The following is a 25,189-nucleotide window of genomic DNA, read 5'->3' on the forward strand; positions in this document are numbered from 1 at the left end:
ATAATAGTTTTATAAAGATGGCTATCTATGGAGTAAGAACTCGGTATGAATTCCTTGTGTTTCTGTTTCCTGTTATTAAACCTCTCTCTTTGTTCAGACTTTTTACATCATCCTTTTCCTTCCCCCATCACACTCACCTAATTTTCCTTCATTCTGATGTGCCCTTTAAATTCTTTGGTTTTGCCTTTGCTCCTACATTTTACTGTATCAGACCCAGAGAACTGTGCCTTTCCTCACCCTCTGCAGCTGGGGATTATGGTTGTAATCATCTCAAATAATTCTTCTCTCTTCCTCAAAACCTGTACCACAGTGGCCTAATACATCTTCTCTACCTACCTATCAGCTGAGTGGGAAGTTCATTGAACACGACTTCTGTTCCTGGCCTAGATGTGTAGGTAATGACCTACATTAAAAGTCAAATTGGTTACTGGCATTTCATGGTTCTTCATGAACAAGTAAAGGGTACTTACAGTTTTACTCCAGGTGAGACCTGTGGTATGATGCTCTTTGATATAAGCTTGAAGCTCAGACCAGATGTTCAGATATGACTTCACCCAATCAACATGGCGTGCATCACTGTAAAAAGAGACATTATTTATATGAATGGATGTCTGTACGTAAAGCAGAAAGCACTGCTGTTCATGCTTAAAGCAGGTAAAGCCCAGTGTCTGCTCTACAGCCATGGACAAATCATTTAGCAGGCAGCAAGCCAGCCCAGTGCTGAAGACGCTGAGGCCCACTACGCTGGAAAGCTTTTGGGCCCTTGCAGAGAACAAACAAGGGCAAGGGTGCCTCTAGCACGGACTGCTTCTTGCTGGAAGGGTTGTCATCATCCTGCTCAGACTCAAAATCAACTGAAGAAGCACTAAAGCTATTTGGAGCTCTGTAGCAGCTACTCACACTCGGAGTCCTGAATCTTAGAAAGTGAAACACCTGTGGGTTCTGTAAAATATTCTAGCTGCCAAGTTCACATGTAGCCAGCATAATACTGGATCACGTAATAGTCATCTGACTAAAATATTTATACATCAAGGATTTCAAAAGTACAAGTCAAAAGCTGGATCTGGAATGGTTCTTTGGGAAGCTTAAGTCTTCTAGCGGGGCAGTAAGTGAGAACAAGAAATATGTAAAGAAAGAGAAACTGCTTGTAAGATGTGGTCCTTACTTATGAAGCTCCAAATAAGAATAGTTACTGAACCATGACTGCTATGGACTGGATGCTCACAAGGGCTTGGGTGCTTACCCTCTATTTATTTCCCTTGGAGACTGATGTTTAATACTGATGAGGATCTGGGTCAATGGGTTTAATCCAAAGCCTACTGAAGTCAAGAGACAGCCTTCCACTGCTTTGGAAGACATTAAGATCTGGTCGAATATTCAGTGAAAAACAGGAAAAGAATTCTTATTAGGAGAGGAACTAATTTTATACCTAACTAATGCAACCTGTTTATACCTTTTTGTGAGACTTTATTTTGCTTCAGAATAAGTACTTCCAAAGCTACATTGTAAAAATCTTCAGTTACCTCGAGCAGGTAAACTAAGGCTTCAAGAATAATATATAATATGTATTTAATAGATATATATATCTAATAAGATACACATATAAAATAAATAGAAATGTATACATAAGGTTTATATATATTTATATATATATATATTTATATAAAGTTTTCCTCACTAAAGAGGAAAAACTCAACTGCAAGTACTATTTTTCATTGAGGATATAAAAATAAAAATCCAAAATCTGGCCTCCAAAAGCACCGCATCAATAGGATTTATACATGCCTTATTTTTAGAGGGTGTAGGAAGTACCTATATTTTTTCTCTTTCTCTGTCAGCTCACAGATCTTGTTCATGGGATTGTTCTATGAATTCCTTGTGCTCTTTAAGAACAATGCAGTGGTAGAGAAAAAAAAAAATCACTTTGGGAACTATGGAAGTAGATGCTCAGCTGTATACACCTTGCACCTAAAACACGTATTTTCAAGCAGAGAGCAAGAACAGCAAAAGTATGAGTACACAAGTGAGACAAGGACACATAGAAGCTAGCTGGCCAATTTTCTGGAACCCCAAAAAGTTAAATATAGTCTTGTAACTGGCACAGTTACCAACATTGAAAACCAACATGAAAACCAACATTGCTAGTGCTGCTGCCATTCACACTGCAACACACCGCAGGTCAAAGGTGAGGAGCGGAAAATAAACTATTGCAATCAGATCTTGTCAAATGCTCTTTTGTTTACAAAATGCTTTTTGTGGTGGTGTTCTGAACCCTATTATTATAGTTAATGCTCTCATCCTCACTGTGGCTAGTAGACACTGGGGCTTGGCAACATACCTGTGCTTGTAGTCCTTTAATACCCTGTTAGTATAAAAGGTAGCAGCATCATTCATCTCCTTGACATAAGGGCCTGGTTTAGGAGACTAGGACCATCAACCCATGGTAGCAGGAAACAATAGAAGGAGAAAGGAGGTAAAACATTAGTCAGACACCTTCCCTGATATATTAGGTATATTATAAACACCTTCTTGGGTGTAGTAGACTAAAGAACTATGCAGATGAGACTACAAAGTTCTGCAAGATTTGGACCTATTCTGGGCCACACCATCCAGAAGTAGATTTAGAGCCCTCCCGACTGCCCTGGGCATAACTTACCACTGCTATCCAACCAAGTGCAGGTATGCTTTCGCTGACAGCCGAGAGGTGGTTGAACATTTTACTTCCTCTGTTTCTTTCTCTGAAGTTCTGGATTTCCTGAATCTTCTCTGATATTGGCTTGAGAAGCATCGCCACCTCATTCTGAAAAAAAAAAAAAGAAAAAAAGAAAAGAAAAGGAAAAAGAAGAGACACTGCTGTTAACAATGGGCAGTCGAAAAACACCCTGCGGTTTAACATTGTCCTCCCTGCCCTTGTTTTAACACTTGGAAGGAAAGGTCAGCATATTCTCTACATTAAAGTAACAATTTAATTACCCTGCTTTGGTTATAGCAGCAAAATGCAGTTATTAATAACGTGTTGCAGCAAAAATTGTTCTCAGCACTGGCAGCACATTTACGTGCTGTCCTGGTTAAGACCCACAGAGACCCCGTAACTTGGAGTTAGCAAAATGTTTGCATTTTTCATGTGATCTTCCTGGATTTTTTTTTTAGGAGTCTTTACACTGCCTTGAGTTTTTCATGTTATTAACCAAGCTGTTCTTTCCATAAGAAACAAACTACTTGTTCGGTTCATGGCCTCTTATCATCTGGCAACAAGACTGAGAAAGTAGTACACTGAAGGCAATATCCATTTTAGCTTTCCCTTTTGGTAAGTTTTAATGTTTAAATTTCCTTCGTCCACGAGTAATGTGGGAACGTTTCATGGGAAACATAGTGCCTGCAAGGCATGGCTTGGGGAAATTCCCCTGTGTTAATCAGAAAGGAATGGTATCCAGGGGAATGACTGCTGAGCGGAAGGAATAGTGTCTGGAGTGAAGAGAAAAGCAGAATGAATGTTGAGGCTATCCAAGCTCTTCTCCTCTGCAAAGTGAATGTTAATCGCACTGATCCAGTGTTGCAGAAAAACTAATTTAGAGCATTAACTTGCTGGGAAAAATTCTTCCACGCAGAAACAGCACATTGAGGGAAAAGCAGTCATTAGTTTACATGCAGAAGAACTGCTGTATACTGAATGTTGCAACTTTATGAAACGTTTCTGTAAAAACAGACTAATTCTTTATTGCAAAATTATGTCTCCAGAACCCATGCTATGTCCCACCAAAGAGAGTGCACCAGTCTGATTTTCCCTGCCACTCGGGGTACTTAAATATTTCCCTGACCATGTGGCAGAACTCCATAGCTTTTACTCACCTTTTCTCAGGCCTACTTGTTCAGTGGAATTAAGTGTTTGCAGGAGAAAAACAGTCCTCATATTCTCAACGACAAATGCTGTCATGACACACACAAAACAATGTGTGTGTATGTGCTACTTGATCTCTGTACAATACTTCTTTCCAGGCTCCCATGAGACCTCGGCTTTACAGAATATTATGTCACCTTAAAATAAGCATGTTTGCTGTGGATCAACATAGCTCAAAAGACACCCTCCAAAACAGGACAAAGATGGGTTCTGAATTTTTAAAAGAATTTTGATCCAGCAATGGAGCCTGAATATTTTAGTGGTAATGTAATTTTGAGAAAGGCTTGGGCATCTGACATGCAGGGGATACTTGGTCTTCTCCTGCAACAAAGTGGGCTGGGAGAAAATGAATGTTTACAGTATTACTAGGAGATGAAACTATTTTTTGTTTATGGCTTAATGACCAGCATAAGTCATTACGTCTGAAAAAGCCCTAAAACCTCCAAGATTTGTAGTTCTGAAAAACTGATTTTGTTGCCATAACATGGTATAGTCTGCAAGAACTCTTCCTTCTAATTTCTGCTTGTTTGCAGCATACTGCAGCTGGTTGGTTCTTTCTTATTTTTCAGGGAAATCTTCTAAGTGTGACAGTAGCTAACAAAACTGAAATTTAAGAAAGTGCTCGTTCTGCTTTGATATTATGCCAGTTTTCCTCCTATACCGTCTAAGGGATATTTACAGTCTTTAGCTTACTGTGAATCTTCGTGGCCCAGTTCCAGCCAAAGAGAATATCAGGGCTAAAAATACAGCTCGGCAGATGCCTGGTGTATCCAGACAGCGCTGGGAGGCAGCATGTTTCTGCGGATAGGGCACACAAGTGGGAGTCCGTAAATGGGGGTTCTGTTTGCAGCTCTTCCGCCAAATTATCTCTCGATTTTAGGAAACCTGTGCTACCTTTGTGTCCTCCAGCTTCCTCTGTATGAAACAATGTTAATGTAGCTGGTTTTCTTTGTAGAACACATTGATATCTACAGACAGGAAGGTAAAATCAGGGCCGAACACTTTCCCTGGTGGTAACACAAGACCTGCTCCTCCTTCTACTCCACTTGCATTGGTGGAAAAACTCTCAACCACTTTTGTGAGGGTTTCCTGTTACTGGTACAGGCAGAATTTCTGTCCCTCACAACACAGGACTTAACATGTCCAGTGACTTGACAGTTTGTAAAACTATAGTGAATTTAAGTAATTCCACAAAGTCCACTGTGAGAGCTTTAAAGGTGAAATATATGTTGCTAAGGGAAGTAGCTCAAAGCAGCCATTCACTTGGCACTGTAGTTACACCAAAACAACCCACAAATGGCTTGAGGGTATCTTCCAGTCTATCCTGTCTGCTTTGCACCGTAAGAACTATCTAGCCTGCCTTCCTTCCACTCCGCATTTGTTTTATTCTGCAATAGTTGCTGCTTGTCTGTATGGCTGCACAAAACGTTTGTGAGTGCACACGAACTTCTTGTGATCCCAGCTTCTGTGTCACGGTCAGACACAAAGCAATAGAGGCCTGCAAGGAATCACTTCATTGAGTCTTGTCTCCCTCCCGTAAGTTCTAAATTTTTAGTTAGTGATTAAACTGCGGATGAATTACGGTGTATATGGCATCTGGATATGGAAAGGCTCATTAATTCTGGCACTAATCAGTCTTGTTTGGCTCCACAATACAGAACCAGTTGTGCTGAGAGTTCTAGAAGAATAATCTCTTTATTGCAATGAATATTAAAACAGCTGGTTGTTAATAAAATGATTGTCTATGCTGTATCTCCAAGAAAAAATGAATTCAAGGAGATGAATCAGAGCTGTTGGAAGAATCTTCAGCACGTCTTTGGCATGTGCTAGATAAGATTTCTTGTCATTTAAGACACAGCACAGTTGTTTAACAGAAATTTAACGTCTTTGTATAAACACCATTCCTATTATAATATCAGTTTTGCTGAAATGTTTAAAAATGCAGAAATGACACAACTTAAAAATATCAAAAGTAATTCCCAGTATGCCCTTGTCCTTTTTAAATTATTATTAAAAACAGGTTGTCTTTTTAAATATTAATACCTAAACAACCAGTCAACTCAGATCCATGTCTTATAATTCTTATCCTAAAATCAGGAGTAAGACTACTGCACTGAGGAGCAAAAGCACTCAAAAAAAAAGTTAGAGCATGCAACAAGAACTGCCTTAGGCTTTGGCTTCAGAGATTTAACAGCATAGGCCCAGCTTTATAAAAAGGCCTGGCATACCAGTGTTCCAACAGACCCCATTGAACAGACTTTTCTTTTTCACATTTTTCATAATACTCCCAGGAGAAATTCCCCTGATGACAGGTTTAACAGGACTGGGGCATGTGGATTTAATTCATAGAATGGGCAAACTGTTGAGTGGTTTTTTTGTGTGATTTGCCTATTAAGGCATGCTAAAATGGAGCAGCTTGCTTAAACTTTGGTGCTTGAGCAAGCAACTACTTGAAAATCTCAGCCTTCATTTGGGAAAACTGTTTTTTTGTCGGGACCACTGTTGTTCAGAAACCTACCAGCAAGGCGCAAAACCCAGCAGGTAAATAAAAATACAGCTTTTAAAGATGTTATGCATTTGAAGCTAATCTTTTATGGTTTTGAGGGCTGAAGATTGTTAACTGAAGAATTTTTATGTTGATGGGTGGCAACACAATTCAGACCTCACTATTAAAGTGTTTAAGCCAACCTGGCCTATTACGAAAAATCACGGCGAGAGAACAAATACACTTTCAAGTTATGCTAAGCGAGGGGGTGGCAACCTTTGGTGTAGGAGCAGTAAAAGAAAACTGAGAGCATTTGGGATCAGCAGCCACTTTATTTTACTCAGCTGCAGCCAGAACAGCATAACTACAACCTTAATTCCATGTTGTCCCCGATCTACAGTTCTGTTATTTTCTTTTCTTCCATCAGTTCAAAATCTCCATCATATTTGCATCATATTTTTCACAAGCAAGTTTGAAATATAGAGTTGATTTGACTCAGCTGTCTTTGTGTATGTTGGCAAGTATAATGGGAATGGTTCTGCAGTGCAAAATGGTTGGTGCTGAGGACCTGACGTTCATACTACACATGTTTGGGGGTACAAACCAAAAAAAAAAACATTGCCAGCCTATGAACTAAACCACTTAATGGAGACACAGTCATTACATCTGCCAACAGCCTGGTGCAGTTCCATCCCACACTTCCAAGGGGTGCAAGAGGTCATGGATGGCATCCACCACACTCGGTTCTAACAACGTAAAGGGTGAGCATCTGCTCTCAGCTGAGACTTAATTCCCTCCACTGTAAATGTAGGAAAAGATGTCCCTGAGGAATTCTTTCCATCTTTAATAGCTGTTACGGTATGAAGACTGCACTCAAAATGTGCTGCCATTAAGCGTAAAGAGAGCCCAGAAAGACACTTTATGCAAGATGCCTGCCTTGGCCGTTAAATCTGAAGAGCACAGTCCCATTCTGTGTCTGTAGGACTACGATACCGGTAGCTTTATTGACCACCAGTGAGATGCACTTCTATGGGTGGCTCTGATTTTGGGACTAAAATAGGTTTAGATTAACTCTACTTTCCTGTTTTGTATTTTGTAGAAGGCAATCTGCAAATAAGTCTTTAAAACTGGAGCTGATCCTTTTTTTTTTTCTTTCCATAGATGTGGTATAAGAAAGGCTTGTCTTTTTTATTGCAGCTGTGTGTCAGTTTGAATGGAATCAGTGTTCAAGTTAGGCTGAGGAATAATCTTTCTATGAAGTATATAGAAAATATTTTTTTTTTCAGATGTGAATCTAAGTTAGTTAGTAACTAAGCTAGTTAGCCTCCAAATCATACTGCTTGTGGTAAAAGTCTGGACTTCTCAGACCCTTACATTTTTTAACTTTCCTTAATTCTCCCACAGTGAAGCACTACCAGTTCTTTGTTGGCAGTTGCCAAACTTCTTTTATCACTGCTCATCTCCATCTCTCCTAGCAGAAGGTGTTTCACATTTGGTAGCAGGGTTTTGCTCTTACAATTGCAGTCTAACCTACTGCACCCTAATGCGATGGTTTCTCTGGAGGCACTAACGGTTGGCAGAGGCCATCAGCGAGATCTTTCTGTATGATGACCACATTCACAACCCTGTAGTATTCTGACATTTCCAGGGTTCAGAGGTCTCCTAACTAACTACAGAGAGACATGAATTTATTCCGTTCTGATTTTCTTAGACTGTAAATCTTAACACAGTGGTGTAACAACTATTTGTCAATAGCACGGGTTCAGCCATTTCAACTCACTGCCACGCAACAGCAGGACCATGGCGCAGGGAGACAGATCTGCAGAAATGTCTGGTCAGCTTCATCAACACAGAAGCTTACACACATTTGTGTGCTTCCAAAGTGACTTAATTGGTATTTGGCATTTATTCCTCTTAGACTGCACATAAACTCTCAATCTGATATTAGCTATAGCAGTTTTGTGCTTGTGAAAAAAATGGGAACCCCAAACCCCACATGACGAATTATTAATTTAGTCATTCACGGGTTTATTTTGAAACGCTGATTCTTACAAAGAACAGATGGAGAGGAATGTGAAAGACACACAGCTGCTGACCAGTGGAGAACTCCAGGGCCTGGTACAAACTGCATGCATCAGTTTCCAGCAGTGTCGAATCACACCAATACTTTTGGCCAGGACTGTTTGGCTGTTCTTTAAATGGACTTGAATGCTTTACCTATTGTTTTCCTTTCCACTACAGCTCCCCATGGGCAGCACATTCAACAAGGAGGGGTTCTCCTGCTTGAGGCACACAAACCTACAAACATCCCTACACCTACAAACCTACACCTCATCAACAAGAACAACTACACAAATGAACTGTTTTCAGCCTTTTGATTTACTCCTCAACCGTTGCTGCTGTGATTGTAGTCCATGCCAGTGCACCCCTGAGTTTGAAGTAACAAAGTTCTGTCAGAAAATGGTGTTCTGTGGAGCCACAAGTGTTTTGTGCACAACTTGTGAGATCTGAGAAGTTTTTGTTAAGGGCATCTAGGTTTCACATGGATATGTCCCAGGACAGGGATGTTAGATGGTGCAGGCTTTCCGCCCTGGACACTCAAGTGGTTCACGTGGGATCTCCCCAGTGAAAAACTGTAAGACTGTTTTCAGTTCAGCAAGAAGCCCTGGAGTGGCTTTGGTCTGATTTAGTCCAAAATAAAACTAGAAAAATTTGGAATAAACTGTCAACTTGAAAAGCCCTGCTTTTTAGTCAGCTGTAGCCCCAGTGCTTTCCCTTTTAGCAGATCATGCACAGTCCAAAAATCCTGGGAAACAATTGGGTAGCACAGAGAAAGGAGCATCTTGTTTTGGATTTGTGTTTAGCAGAAATAAAGAATATGACGCTTAATGGGAAAAGGAGTGTCCCATCAGTATAGTTCAGTGGGTTCTCACATGGCACAGTTTGAACATGAACATTGCTACAGGGATTGAAAAGTAGTCTGGTGATTTTAGGACATTATTTTAGGGCACCGCAGGACTCCAATAAGAGCCTATGCGATACCCAGAACTGCTCAGCAGGTTATGTCAGATGTGTATGCTGGACAACACGTGGAGTGCCATCTTGGATAATGTCTTCCTTACAGGGTGATTCTGTTCTTAGTCCAAGTGTGGGTGTACTGGGCTAAAATAATGCAAGGAGCCCTTGCTTACTGGAGCCTGCTTCTTACACAGACCCTGAAGCACTGGAGAGTCTCTGCCTGGTGGTGCTGATGCGAGCCAGTCTAGACGTGTGTGCTAACGTGCATCTCTGCCTCTGTTTCTCTTCTGCACAGGCTGGGAGATGATCTGGTCCTTCTGTATTCCCTGGATCCTGAGGTGTCTCTGGGCCTTCTTACAACCTAGTGCGCTGCCCTCAGGGCAGAACCCAATCTCAGATGCCTCAATCTTTTCATTGCAGGGGCTATCAACCTGGGAGTTCTGGCAGACACAAACGAGGAAGGAGAAATGGTGCAAGGATACCTACACAATCAGAAAATATCATGAGCCTGAGGCTGGTTAAATGCAATCTAACACCTCTGAGACAAAATTACGAGGTAACAGGTGCCAGGGGGCTATCTAGAGACTGACAATACGCTTCCAATGACGCAGTAATCAAGGACTAAAGTGGACCTGAAACTAGGTAAGAGTTTGCAACAATATCCAAAAATGAGCCTGTGAACAGTGCAAAGCAGCAACTGAAAACTGGCAGTTGGTCCATCACTGAGGCTGTGACCACGTGTCGCATGCAGTTGTAGGCGTGCTGATAACAAAAATATGTCAACAGTTTGGCAAGATTTCAGAGGACAGGAGGGGGGAAGGGGTTCCCTTTGGAGCTCAGGATTCTCAGGCTCTGTCCATGTCACTCTTTGGCACCCTCTGTAAATTGGAGACCTGAGGACCTTAAAAGGACTGAACCAAATTCTTCCTTAAGCTATTTCTAGATACAAAGGTGCAGGTTTGCAGCAGTCAACTAACTTAAGTAGCATGGCAGCAAAACTTGTCTCAAACTCTTTTGCATAAGTAAGTAATGAGTTAATGAGACAAGGAGTATCCTAGTCTTTATGTTTTTGGAAAACAATAAGGGTGACTCCAGTAGGTATGAGGAAAAGTAGTGGGAAACGGACTGATGTAAGACAAAAAAAAAAGTCAAGGTAATAAGAAAACAAATCCTGCTAGGATGCAAAATAAGACATCCCAGGAGTCCTGTTACTGGAGTAATTTTAAAATAGAAGAGAGAAAAAAATGAGCAATCCCAAACTAACAGAGAGTAGGGAACTGTAAATCTCCATCTTTAATTTCTACATAAAAATTCTGAGAATTACTCTTCTCAGAGAAATTACAGAACTATTCTGTTTCTACAATGCATTTTTTGCTTGACAATGAAGAAATCAAAAACTTTAGGATTTGTTCTTATGGTTCTCATTATAATTTCAAAAAACAGCTTCCTGGGTTTAATTTTTTCCCCTTTTCTAAGTGGAAAAAAAGTGAAAAAGCAAAAGAAAAGCCGTCCCTTATCTCTCACTTTCCTATGTATAGACTCCAGATATTCAAGCAAGGTATTTAATTGGAATGTGTCTGCACAATGTTAGTAATTAAATCCATGCGTTCTGTCAGTCATATGAAGTCAGCATTTTAGTTTAATGAGAAATTATATAATAATTTACAGTCTGAACTGCATCTGTAATTTAAATCTCTTTGCAGTACTTGTTATCATGAGTTGCTTTCATTCAGTTTTGCCTACTTACAGGGGCATTTTTCTGTTTGTAGGAAGGCTTAACTTCAAACACACTTAAACACAGCCTCAAGTCAACAATGTCAACAGACATACCATGACTTCATTAACAAAAACCTCACCCTCTTCACGTAACAAGTCTGAGGAATAAAGTGAATGTGAGTAGCTCCTGATAAACACAGCAGCAACTTGCCTTATTCTAGCACTATTTATTACTGTGAGCTTTATAATTGGTAACTAATATTAACGCACATAATTAATATATAAAATAACATATAAGTACATTTATGTATTATATATAACACTATATAGTTATCAACACATAAAGTTAATAATTAAAATTTTGAACACTTAGAGTGAAATAAAACAACACATAAAGAGATGATATAGAAATCACCATTCACAAGGAATTCAGTGCCGTGCCTTTGAGCAGTGATCTCATATGTTAGTATTCAAGATCATTAAAAAAAACCAACTTGATAAACAGATAAAGTTGTTCAGTAAGACTAATAACTTTTAAATTATTGTGCAATATAATATAATAATTTTTCAGTCCGAGTTATATTTGACTTAGACTACAGGGAGAAGAAAATTGAGAACCAGACTATATCATATTGTGTTGTGAAGGTTTATGTGAAAGGTTTCTTTAACATGTTATATTCTGAATTGCCCAGGCAATATGCTCTCAAAATGCCTTTTAAACAACTTCTCCCAGAATATAACAATTGTCTAATTTCTTTCCAATTCACCATCTTGTTTCTGCTATCTCTATATAATAAACAACTTATAATTTTTTTAGTTTTAACATTTGAAGTTTGGCGTCAGCAAATAATTTCTTAGAAATGGATAAACTCAAGAATTCCATCTTGCTGAATGAGCCTGTATCCCTCAGCCATTAGCTGGGACATACACAAACAGGAATATCAAACAGTGGTTTTGTCATGTGATCTCTTCCCCTGCACACACAAATATAGAACATGACCATAAAAAGTAACAGAACATGCTCTCTGCTAAGTAATTTATTGCAGTTGATGCTAGATCGGTATGCCAGCTGGAATTACCTTCTCGGCTCCTACTATTTTCACATATACAGATAATAAAGGCTGTGCACTGCGGCAGATTCCAAGTGAAAAAATATCAGCATTATTATCAAGGAGCAAAACTCTGCAAAAGCAACTTAAACAAGCTTAACTGTTTGAAAATGTTTGCTAGTGAGTCACAGAAGGAGTTAAAGACCTAAATGAATACTAGAGCCTTCAACATTTTCATAGAGGGGAAAAATACTGCTTTTTATATGATAGGTATTTCTCTTCTCCCTTTGCTAAGCAAAAAAAAAAAATCTAAGGATTATTATACATATAGGAGCTTTCTTTGTGTGTGAATTCCTTGTTCATTAGTTTATAAGCTGCAAGAGCTGAGCTAATTTATTTTTCCAGGGCATTTTCCCCACCCTCATTTTTTTTTTAAAGGCACCATGTATGACATCCCAACATGACAGGAACTCAGTAAATCCCCTCAGTCTCCACACCGCTGTCTCTGAATGTCTGCAAAGCTACTATGCCATAATCGCAACTCGCTGGCTCATTCACAGCTTTACATTATAAAGCAAACAGTCTAGACAGCTGAATGACAGAATTACTCTCTTTTCTGTTGCATTTATAGATATGCTGTCATCTTCATTTGCTTTTCTCTACTCTGTGCATTCTGATACACTAATGACTAGCTTTCCTGTTTGGATTCCACACTGACTCTGTGGCTCTAGGCTGTAAATACAACCCGAGCCCAGAGGACATCACACCAATAAAATCCTGGGGGGTAAGACCCCCACTGCTTTCTCTCCCTAGGGTTATCTGGTGCTAACTAGCTTTTTCAAAAATGTTAACCAATATGGCTTTGCAAAAGGATCTGTTTTTTTGCCAGTGAGACACAGATATGGATGCCTGGAACTGTCACTCTCTGCAGTAGAAAATACTATTCAAATTGCACAAAAAAGGCAGCCTTCAATTAGTTTCAGGTTGTCTATAGTATAGCTGAATGTAAATCTGAACAAAAAAATATGTGCGAAAAAGAATTAACAACCTGTTTTTGGATACCTATCAAAAAGTATACCTGACAGTCTTTATGCTGAAAAAAAAAAGTAATTGGACTGGGTTTGTTGTCACTGGGGAAGGAACCTTAACCTGTAATATTCCTGGTATTTTAACTTCAGAATGATGTGCACACACTTATATTGTGGCACTTCTTCTGTGCTAAAAGATAGTTAAATGAAAGCAGAGAAAATCATACTGATACCACATTATCACAGGAGGCCACATAAATAGCGAGCCGTAGGTTTTTCGGTCACCAGAGCAGGGACACCAACAATTCAGAGCACTGCATTACATTATGGGCCACTGGAAACTGTTCATTGGCAAATATTTTACCTATGAGCATGAAGAGTTTTGTGGGCCGCTGGGTGCAACTGTATTCACAGCCAATATAAATGACTGCTTGAGGCCTGCACCAGTGGGAATTTTGCCTGTTCTCTGTGAGTCATGACCCACTTCTACTCTCCGAGATCAGGGACAGCTGCAAAAACAACTGATCCCTTCTTACTTGGAATTCTATAAATCTGAAGTCTCACCTGAAATATCTGTGGTTTTTCTTTTTCTTTCCTTTTTTTTTTTTTTTTGGTTTTTCCTTGAATACACTTGCCATTAAAACGTACTGATTGGAAAAACTTTCAATCTGTATCTCAAAGATCCATAATGACAGTGAGGTTTCAATAATTCATACTAGTAGCAGGGAGTTCTGATTTGAAAATACAGATTTTAATAAACTATGGAGCAGGGAGCTGAGAAGAAGACAGAACTGAAGAAGACAGTGAGTCTGTGCAAGTGAAGTCTTGATCCTCTGCACACTCCCAGAAGGAAGGGTCAAGGGTGATCCCACAGAAGGGGCTACCTGGTCACCGTTCCCAGGAATGATACAGTGCTACTGGGCCCTACAGAAACCACAAATGACATTCTATAACAACTCCACAGCTTCCATGAGCTTTCTAGTTGTGAGGGGTTACCACTAAAGTAAATAAACCAACTTGATATAAAATGCTTTTTTCTTTTGTTGACAAAAAGCCTCGTCTCTCTTCCAAAATTAGCCTAACCTGGACCTCAGCCTGGAGAATATTCAGTCTAGGGGCTAGTATTGATTCTTTTTCTCTCAATAGCTTATTCCCTCACTTCAAGGTCTATCACGCAGCAGCCCTGTGGGGCTAGCAAAAAGCCACTGTATTGCATAGCATTTCCAGCTTCTAGAGAAACACTGATCCCACTTATAGCCCTATAAAGAAAACCTCTTTTGGTTTCTGCAATGATCTTATATGTATTGGTACAGAAAAGGTTCTTAACTCTAAACCATGTCTTTCTGATTACAACAGTATCATGCTAATAACACTGAAAGCGAGCCCCTAAGTGCACTACATAAATAAAGTAACAAATAAAAGCAAATTCAGGGACTGATACAAAACATAAAGGAACACCGCCTTTTTAATACAATACTCGAAACCCTAGGTTAATTTTCTTACCTCTTGAGGCTCTTGACACTGAGATGCTAACACCAGGAAAGATCTTTGTGCTTGGAAAGCAGCACGTACCATCTCCGCCTGTAAGAAAAGGAGAAATACACATTAAACCTTAGCCTGTAACCTCCAGTACATCTTTTTGGCAGCACAAAGTCAAGCGTAACAGATCAAATCTTTCTTGCTGCTTCTCATCTAAATCACAGCAAAGATGACTGGAAAAGAAATGTATTACAATACTAGCTTAGCTATAATTTTTTTTTGAAATCTAAGGTTAGGTTTCCTATCTTCTTCAGATAGGAAATAAAACGAGTTGGTAGGCAGTCTTTGACTTAACATGTATAAGGTTAGTCATGGGAGGACTTACCTTTAACACATCTAAGCATTTTAACAGCAATATTTATACTCTGAGTGCATGATAACAACTTATTAGTGCTGAGACCTGTAACCTGCAAACTGTTGAACTGTAGGCTAGCCTGTAGTGATGTCTAAGAAGAATTGAGCTTAGCATATTTGCTGAGGGACTGTGCTGTAATTCATTCCTTGCCTGTATCTCTGTGAAGACCCAAAGATCAATGACTATGAGGGATGGTGGTTGAAGCTTTTTGGGCAATCTCCTCCCACAGAACTCTAGAATTTGGGTTAAAGCTGCATCTGACAAGTTTTTTTGAACACTACACATTTTCAGTATATTATGAATGATGTATATTGATTTGAATCCAATCAGTATTTCAATATCACCTCACTCAAGTGGATGAGTAGTGACTAGAACAAAGCATTAGCGGCACAGAAGAGAACTATTCATGAGTAGTGGATATTGCTAAATAAAACCAAGCCAAACCAAATGCGGTTAAGTTAATCTAATATGAATGGGTATATTTATAACCACTTTGTGAAAGGGTGGGGAAGTTCATGCTGTTTTTCTTTGGGGTTTCTTCAATCTAAAAAGAAAACAAGGAAATTTTATATACAGGCCTATGTGGATGCAACTTAAAATACATAAAAGTCAGGAAATTCAAAGTTTCAGCAAAGTAAAACAGCCAAATTGTGTTTATCCATCTTAAAATGTGATGGCATGAATAAAACATTATCTGTTAGGATGAAAATCCCTGCAAGGAAGCATGGTAAAAGAGGCCCAACCTGGACAGTATTTTGGTAGAAGGTGGTGTTATGATCTGACAGGCTGAGATTTGGAAGAGGGCAATCATTTCTATAAATGGATAAAGAAATAAATTATAAGGGAAATTGTATGAGCATAAGAGACGTAACTTCTCCAGACACAGACATAAATATCATCAATAATAGCAAGGTTTAGGTATTTTTAGACATTTCACGAGACTGACTTTTCGGTACAGAAAATTTTAAAACAACATGCAAGGTTATTTTAAGCTTAGTTTTTGTATGTGAGGAGGATCTTGCAGAACAGCTGATCAAAAAATAATATTCTAGGAGGAAGTGATTATGAATAGATTCAGTTCTTCCTATATTGCAAGGTAGACAAAAAATAAATCTGTAGATTGGTATTTTAGAATGGCAAGCTTTTAGAAAATAGAAAAATAATTGAATGAAGATGACTGGCCTGAGGAACTTAATGAACTGAATGCAGGAAAGAATGGATTTGCATTAGTAATGGAAATAATCTATGCATGCTGGGCAGGAGGGAGAATTTGTGAGAAATGGCTAGTCTCTGGGTGAATAAATGACTGAAGCAAGATACTAAGAATAAGTATAGAACCTACAAAAAGTGAGAAGAGGTCTTGATTATCAGGGAAAACTTTGTTTCAGGGATTATAAAATAAAGAAGCAAAGGGATGAAAGATAAATTCCTTGTTGAACTACGTCTAGCACAGAGCTGTAAAACAAAGCCCTAGTTTTGTGTGTTTGTTTGTTTGTTTGTTTTAAATCTACTGGAATGATAAAGAAATCAAGGGATGAATTGAGGCCATGACAGTCACCTTAAGGATATGTTGGGCATCCTTATGTTATTCTTGATGTCTAACTTACCTATTGTTGAATAAATACTTCTCCCCAATCTTCAAGGAACTTGATGTATGTGCGGATAATTAAAGGATAACTAAGGAGAATGATAGATCAATGGGAATTGCCCCAGTTGAAAGGGAAGTCAAATATATGCAGCTTAGAGTGACAGAATCATAGGGCCCGTATCATCTTTATTCATTACTGCAGATCTTGTTAGATGGAAGCACAAGTAGAAAAGATTTTTAATACGTATCATTTACCGATAGTACCAAGTGACAGAAGTATGCAATGATGGATTGGGCAAATATACCCAAGAAGCAGGGAAAAAAGTACTCCAACTGCTTTCATGGGTAGTAGTTTGACTTCAGCACCATGCACATTTAGAACAGATTCAAAACGCGTGATTAAAAACAGAGATGCAAATTAAAAATGGGAGAAGTTGCAATGTGTTATTATCTGTGGTTAAAATCGTTACTGTTGGGGATTGTTTTGAGCTGTCAGTTTCTTAGACAAGGATAATAGACCAGATCTAGTATATAAAGATATTACATAAAATGCTTATTGTTGATCCTCGGGGGAAATCCTTACTTTAGATGGAAATAATGCAAATTAGTATAAAAACTCTATGTTAGATAAGAAGCTGGAAAAAATGGAGACAATTTTCTAGTAGGGTATACTATTGAAGGTGTTATTTGAGAGGAGGGAAGTTGCTAGCCATGTTTCTCAGGGATCAGTTTAAAGAACTATCACTACGTTTATTGGTGTTCTAGGAGCAAGAATTAGGTGTACACTCATAAAATTTGGAGGCAACACAAAGTTGGGAAGTTTAATACTATTGAGAACGGCTTATTCATCACTTGAGAAGAGTAAGATAACTTTGTTGTCACAGGTAATATGAACAGGACAAAATTTAGCAGTTCTGTCCTCCTCCTCCCCCTGCAATTTACAACAATGCTACATTTGGGGTGTAAACGAGGAACTGATTGATTAGAAATGCTGAAGACTGGAAAATGTAGGTAGAAAAGCTGGGGAGGTGGCTTTGTGAAAGGAGTTTATGCAGTTCTACAATGTACGTGGCAAAACATTTTCTGGTAGAGCTACAGAAGTGTTAGTACCATTGGAGAGGACCCTGTAAGACCCTCTGTGGAATTCCGTGCCAAGCATCAGTCATTTGTGTTAGATAAAGATGAGCTTAAAGCAGAACTGATACAGAGAAACCCTATTTGGATGTTTAAAGCAATGGAGTAACTATCTTACAAAGCTAAATTTTAAAAGTTTCACTTGCGCTTAGTAGCACAGCAGCTGAGGAATCTGTTGTTTCTTTCTCGTATGGCAGGTATTATCAAAGAGAAGGAAGAAAAGGTCTGACCACAGGTCCGTAAACTGGGTGATGAATAATCATAGTCTCAAATTCAAAAGATTTCCAGCTACTCAAAGAGTGAAGTTCAGAAGGGTTCTTCCAAATTCCTCAAAGAACCAATGTTATTTTAAGATAGAATTTTGCAAACTGATAAAACAGAGCATAAAACAAGAGCAAAGTGCTCTTAGATAGAGAAAATTAAGCCTGTTTTATGAATTTTTCAACATATGCTGAGATGGTAGCATCAATGAGATTTAAAAAAAAAAAAGTGTCTGTCATTTTGCTTACATTGTATTAAATCCATGCTTTTGGATTCCCACTGGTAACTCCTGGAGAATGAGCAGGACTTTTTTCGCCCCTCAGACTACAATGTCACAACTGGTTTCTTGTCAGATTTTTACTTTTCTGCCAAAGCACTGGAATTTGATCATAACTAGAGACAGACTGTTGGAAGATGTACACTGATGTTCCTAAAGGACCGTCATCGCCTGGGTATGCCTCATACACATGCCTTGCTCATCTGACCAATGTAAAACTGTTGTTGGATGTGGCATCAGGATATACTTCTCATCCAGACATGTATCACTCTTTCATATTTATCAGACTGTGATTAAGGCCACTTTCTCAAACTGTCTGGGAAGAGTCTCTAATAAATCTCTTGCTGTTAAGGGCACCCAAGACATTGGTAACACTCCTGAGTTATTCCTCTGTAATAACTACACTAAAATTGTTTCACATTTTTTTATTACCCCCTATTTGTTATAGGACATTGGAAATATTCAGTGGTCAGTGGACTACATACTACTGGGGGATACTGTATCTCCATAGTATATCCAGCCCCAAAGGCATTTAGTTGTATAAAAACCCAAGCGCTCACAACTCACACCTTCGAATTTAAATTTTAATGAAAAGATTGTGCTAACACATTTTGTGTGCTTTTACAAGCACAATTTTAGAGGACTTCAGCCATAGTTACTTCCTTCTTTCTTCAACAACATTGAAAATGGGTTTCTGAGTTTTACTATATCCGAGCACGCAGTATTTCTTTCCATGCATCCCACTGAAGTATTAGAAGAGCTTCTTCTCATTACGGATGCAGTAGCTCAGTCTATTGCCATCCCAGTTCTTTCTCTGAGTCTTTGAAGTGTGACACTTCATTGCTACTTCCTTCTATTTAGCAGGCAGGCTGTGTAACTAAGCAGACAGCACTTTTTTTTTTTTTTTTTTAATAGGGAGCTGACTCTTTCATTAGACCCCCATATCCATTGAAGACTAATGAGTGAAAATGGATTTCACTCATTTCACTCAAATGGATTTTCAGAGGGGATTTTTCTCAACAGCTTGTGATACTTAGCCAAGAGATTGCCACAGAATAAATCAACTGAAACTCTTTTATAATGAATGATAGTAATGAGGCCCGAGTGTCAAAAATGCACGGGAATCATGAGTAAATTTATCAGAGTAGACTGGAACACAAACTTGCACACATTTATCTGCAGATAGATATGGAATATTTAGGAGCAACAGATACTTGACGTCTAAAAACTTTGCGTAATCTTTTTGGGCTTCTTAGGATTGTGCATGGATATAGCAATCATCAGACAGATTCTGCAGCAGAGGTGAGCATACTGAAGGAAGCAAATTCCTCAAAACATTTCCTAGTTTGTTTTAACAGCTTGTGCTAGAGGCTGGAGGAGATGGCTGTGACCGGGCCTGAATGCCAAGGCTATCTGGTATGCCATTCTCCTGCTCAGCTTCCCTGTCAGTAAATTCGGGTGTGCTTGGTAGTTGCCTTAGGTTGTTGATATGGTTGGAAGAGAAGAATTTTGAAATGTATTCAATGTCAGCCCAGTTCCACTCCTGTTGAAATCTGAGACTGACTACAGTGAGTAGTCACCTCCCCATCCCTATCACAGTCACAGCACAGACAGCCCTCTTTACAGTTAAGCCTGGAGAAGTTAATGGAGGAATCACACATCTCTAGAAACCATCTTTTTAATGACAACACGTTTAACCTACTCTGTCACAGTACGGTGCTAGGTTTTGATATCTCCCAGAAACCACTGCTCAAAAAATTGCCAGAGACTGTGAGAGATGTCCAAGGGCCACAATGCTCCAACCCGTTTAAAGCAGCATGAGGATGTATTCCACCCAAACTTGCAACGTTTCAGACTGTGTTGACATAGCTGCACTGAACCAGAAGCTTCAACTGCTACCAGCCTGGTTTGGGAAAGTTCAGTTCTCCAGAGCAGACATGATCTTAGGATCTGCCTCTTTCGCATTTTAAACATTTTATTCAGTCTAAGTTGCCCATCACTCTGGTATCCAAGCAGTAATGAATACAAACATTATTTATGTGACAGCAGTTTGGCAAACTACAAGAGGAAGACTGGCACATGCATTCAGATCTCAAGTTACACGTAAATTCAGTCTTTGGAAAAAAAATCAAAACTAAATAGAAGTAAAAGAAACAGACCAATGATTTCCTAATGAAATTTAGTCAATAAAATTAACCTATTGACCTGATAATATTAAATTTGACAAAGGTAATTATATTTAATAACATATTTCCTCAGTCATAGCACTGAAAAGAATAATGTAAATATCAGAATCCACTGAACTTCTGTTGTTGGAGAATAATACACATCTGCATATATATACCCTCAGATATTAGAATTGATATTTGTTAATCAAAACAAAGATATGTATACATTTTGGATTTCTGAAATACACTTACTGACATTATACTGAAAGAAAATATTAAACAGGACATGGGGGAAAAGAATGGGGATTTAGTGGTCCAGAGTTTTAATCATAGTTTCTGCAGAAATAATTTTGGGTCCTTTAGGTCTAAGAAGAGACACAATGACTGATGGCAAATAACAACTACAGACAGAGCTTCACCGCTATGAGCAAATACCCCAATCCTTCTGTAAAGGGAACAGTACTGCCAGAGGAAGAGAAGCAGTTTGCCTTTACGTTCTGCTTCCAACAGCCTCTTCAAAGTGAAGTGGTGAAGTGGCTGGTGGCTTGAAGGGCAAGAAATGGAAAAAGAACGGAGTTTAGATTAAATATGGGGCTGCCATAGAAACTATCCAGGCCAGCTGAAGAGACAGCATTTATTTTGTACAGCTAAGTGGCTGATATGGATTTATTTAAAATTGGGCCAAATGCTGACGAGCCTGTGGCAGTTCTCCAGACAGTGCACTTTATACTGGAAAAGAAAAAGGGAAGAAAGGAAAAAACTGTCACCTTTCTCTTACTGGTCCATATAGAAAACAGGGTTGAAATTGTTGTAAAAATTGAAGTCAGTGGGAGATTTGCCATTGATTTTGATGGAGCCAGCCTCCACCTCAGATATTTTCTATTTTCAGACACATACATTTGGCTACCACCAATCAGCTGTCCTGCGTTTTTATTTATTTATTTATTTATTTATAGTGTTTTTCAGCCTCCATAGTAATGTCTATATTAGGGAATTTTTGCTAAAATTTCTCAGCATTGCTACTGCCAGTCCAGTACCAATGTAAGGTTAGAGCAGCGCTGGTCTCTCTAGCTGTTTCTGTCTGCCAGCGTGTGAAACGCTGTGTCATGTAACTGTGCACGGCACCAGCCAGCATTATTTATTTGTTGTTTCGGAGTAGCATCTGTATCTAGGTTCACTAGTTTGACCTTTCAGTAAGCAGGGCTGTGACATAAAACACTCAGAGCTCGTACAGCTCCTGTGTCTGGTGAAGCTCAAGCCATATTGGTCTTTAAGATCTTTCAGTGCTAATGACCTAAGACAGATGGATAGTTACTGTTTGGGCTAAACTGTTACTCACTTGTCATTTTATTTCTCTGTATTACACAAGCTGTAGAGATGTAGGGGAGTCTCACAGAGATCTCAGGGATCTGCATGTCTTGTTGGCATGTGTACAAATGTGCTTTTGCCTGCACTGGCTGCAGGAACCCCAGTTATTTCTCTGGTGGACTGTTTTGCCACTGAGGTCTGCTGCTAAGCATTCCCCCTCTCCATCCCCAGCAGTGGCCTTACAAGCTCTTCTCAGTGGAGGTCCAAATACATGCTGAGGAAATATCTGAAAAGCTATGATTGATTAACACGCTTTAGGATGGCATTCATGTGTCCCCAGTTTAACAAATAAAAGTTCTAGGAACTCCAGATGCTTATCTCTGTAAATTAAAAAGGCTACAGCACTTGTTTAGGCATCACTTCATAAATAATCTTTTAGCAGTGTTCACTGGGCACTCTATCATGGACCTTACTTCTTGACTTTCTGTGTCTGACAAATACTGAATATAAAGACTGGAGATTCATCCATTTCTAAGAAATTCTGTCTTCAGCGAGAGAGCTTGGAGAAACAGGCTCATATTGAAATTGCGTTGTGCATGTTCTGCCTCTCACACACTTCAGGACAACTTCTGACATTATTACCCACTTCTTTCTGCAAGCTGTCCCACAGAGCTCCTTAAAAACACTTCAAAGGCTAAAAATGCCAGAATCCGTCTCCTTGTAACTGCACTTCCATTTGTATTGCCTTGGAAGAATCCCAGACCCAGACCAAAATGTAGTAATATGGAAGGAAGTTCATATATATGAACTACATTAGGAGTTCTGTAATATTTAATGTTTCTTCCCACCTAGAGCATGCTTTGCTTTTCAGAGGTGCTAAATACCGAAAGGCCAGATTTACTTGGAGGTTGGGCCTCAGCCTCTCTGAAAGGCAAGGTAGTTATCTACATGCATGTCGATGGGATTGAAAAACAACTCTGACCTAAGGTTGTTCTTTAAACAGAACATGTACTGAAACAACAAAAAATAAACATTTCAGCCTGGAAGAACTACTTCAAGATCCTAAACCAATCTTTTTATTGTAGCTCTGAGCTCTAGAATAAAACACAGTTAAATGTATGAGACAAAATAGCAAAGATTGAACTGTTCTGCAGTTCAGATTAATTGTAGAAATATATAGTTCAATTTATGGGTGTCAGTAGACTAACAGAAGTGAGCAGTGACAGTGACATGGTTTAATTTCTCCCAGTGGAATCTTCAGCATTCAGAAATCTTGCCGTATTGATCATGCAATTCAAATTGTATAAAGAGGCCATACACATCTTTAGCCACATTTTATCCTCATCACTCCTGACAGCACTCCCAGCTTATTTAAAACAACATTCAAACTGTGCATTGGCTTCCCTTGTGGCTTAATTCTCATTATTCACTGAACTCCTTTTTACTAGAAACTGACTGAAGAGCCAGATTCTGAGCTCATTGTTTGTTTTTTTGCTGACTACAATGAACAGCCTTCTCAGTTTCCAATCCCAGCATTTCTAAACACTCAAAACAGTTGCAACCACCAACTAACAAAATAAAAGCAGGTCAGGGATGGGGAGGCAGCATGAGTGAAAAGACTGTGCATGTGCTTTTCGGAAAGAATGGGACCGAAAATTAATAAAAGACTCGCTTGTAGCCTGTAGCAACAAATGACATCAATCAAGCACGGGAGATAAGTGTCATGGTGTGGTACTCAAAACTCAAAAGATGTTTAAAAAAATCCATATTTTTCAGCTTGAAAGATATGGGTTTAAATAGTGTTACAGCTCCAACCTGAAAAATCATAATTCCTCATAAAAGAAATAAGAACCATGAGCATTGGTACCAGTAAAGAGTTTTCAGTCATGAGAAAATCATCCTGATATTGAAAGCAGGAATGTTGTCTCTTGGCTTCTCTGTCTTAGTTTTCCTGATGGACCAAGATAGTTTCATCTGCCAGTGGTTCACTGGAAATTACTGTTGTAAGTAGTGCAGAGCTCACTTTTCAGAGGTTGAATGGCTAAGATGACTGTCGCCTATGCTCTAGCAAACCTGGACCATTTTGAATCAGAGAGAAAGGTATAAGTCTGATTATCTTACCAAGGCTTCTGAAGACCTCCTCATGAACCTGGGATCTCCGCCAACTCCACATCTCACATCATCCCTAACTGAGACACAGTCACACTGTGTTTGTGGCTGTGAGTGCAGCTGGTCCATACCTGTTATTTAGCTAACTAATTTAGTCATGTAATTGTATCACCTCATGATTTTGGGTTAAGCTGAGGCAGTGTTTTTCAACCTGTGGGGCACTTATGCCTCTAGGTCTGTAGACTTCTTGTAAGGAATCCATGGAAAACCACTGAGAAAAACAGGTTTCATGTCAGTAGGTTCAAATTTGCTCATAAAGGGCTTCACTGAAAGATTTTTAGAGGCTAACAAAATTAGCATGAGCTAGAGCATATGATCAGTTCTTATTTAGAGACTTAAAATGGCTGAAAATTCATTGTATGCCTTGGTAAATTGCTCCAATCATTAATTAAATTAATTGGTAAAAGATGCACCTTAAATCTAGTCTGAACACTGGGTATCATTCTGAATCCATATGGGAGATTAAAGAGCCCTTCACTATCAGGTTTTGTTTTTTTTTTTCATATGTGGAAGTTATCTTCCAACATGTTCATGGGCAAACAAGATGGAGTTTTCTTTTGGTTCCTGTCACATCTAAGGCTTCCCAGTCATATCATTCTGATCCTTTTTTTCTGATTTCTTTTTGAAATCAAAACCTCCTGTTTTACTGGGTAACCACATACAGACATAATCCCTGCTTTAGGGGCCAACATTTTTAGAGCTTTATCCAAAAAACTGCCCCTGATCGACTCCACTACTTTGAAACAAACATATTTGGATTTAGATAGGAACTATTCCCTGTGCAAAGAAGCAAGCCCCATGAAAACAGGTTATGAAGACTGTTGACAGCCTTTACTGTTTGTGTTTCTGTTTTCTTTTGCTTCTGACTGAGAAAATGCCATATGGACTGTTCTCATTATCTATTCCCACCACCACTACCCTAAATTTACAGGTGCATGTTTCTTGTGCCAGCAGTACACAAATAAAGGCACAGTACTGGCTACCATCACACATTTTTCAGGAGGTTCTGTGAGAATTTTGTGTCTTCCTTGCCTTTTTCAGTAAGAGGAAAAGCAAGTGGCATTTTGTGCAACGTCAGTATCAGGAAACAAACAGCTTGATCCAGTTTTCATCAAAATTAATGGAAAAACTCCCACTCTTTCAGGGGGTGTTGGTCTAGACCAGCCATGGCCAGGTTCTTCATGCTTAAGAGCCAT

The 25,189-nt window shown here is 39.1% G+C and overlaps 1 protein-coding gene across 3 annotated transcripts in view; it reads right to left on the reverse strand.

Annotated features, from left to right (window-relative positions):
* CAP2 (cyclase associated actin cytoskeleton regulatory protein 2) overlaps positions 1 to 25,189 on the reverse strand; it is a 67,355-nt gene that overhangs the window by 19,766 nt on the left and 22,400 nt on the right. For all 3 annotated transcript variants that reach the window (XM_080579213.1, XM_080579212.1, XM_080579211.1), the window contains exons 4-7: positions 14,698 to 14,775; positions 2,657 to 2,800; positions 2,339 to 2,424; positions 471 to 576 (exon numbers count right to left, since the gene is read on the reverse strand). In XM_080579213.1, the coding sequence (XP_080435339.1) occupies positions 471 to 576; positions 2,339 to 2,424; positions 2,657 to 2,800; positions 14,698 to 14,775 (414 nt within the window). The remainder of the gene's footprint in view (positions 1 to 470; positions 577 to 2,338; positions 2,425 to 2,656; positions 2,801 to 14,697; positions 14,776 to 25,189) is intronic.

This window comes from Anser brachyrhynchus, assembly GCF_964034855.1.
Source record: "Anser brachyrhynchus genome assembly, chromosome: 2".
Classification (NCBI taxonomy): domain Eukaryota; kingdom Metazoa; phylum Chordata; class Aves; order Anseriformes; family Anatidae; genus Anser; species Anser brachyrhynchus.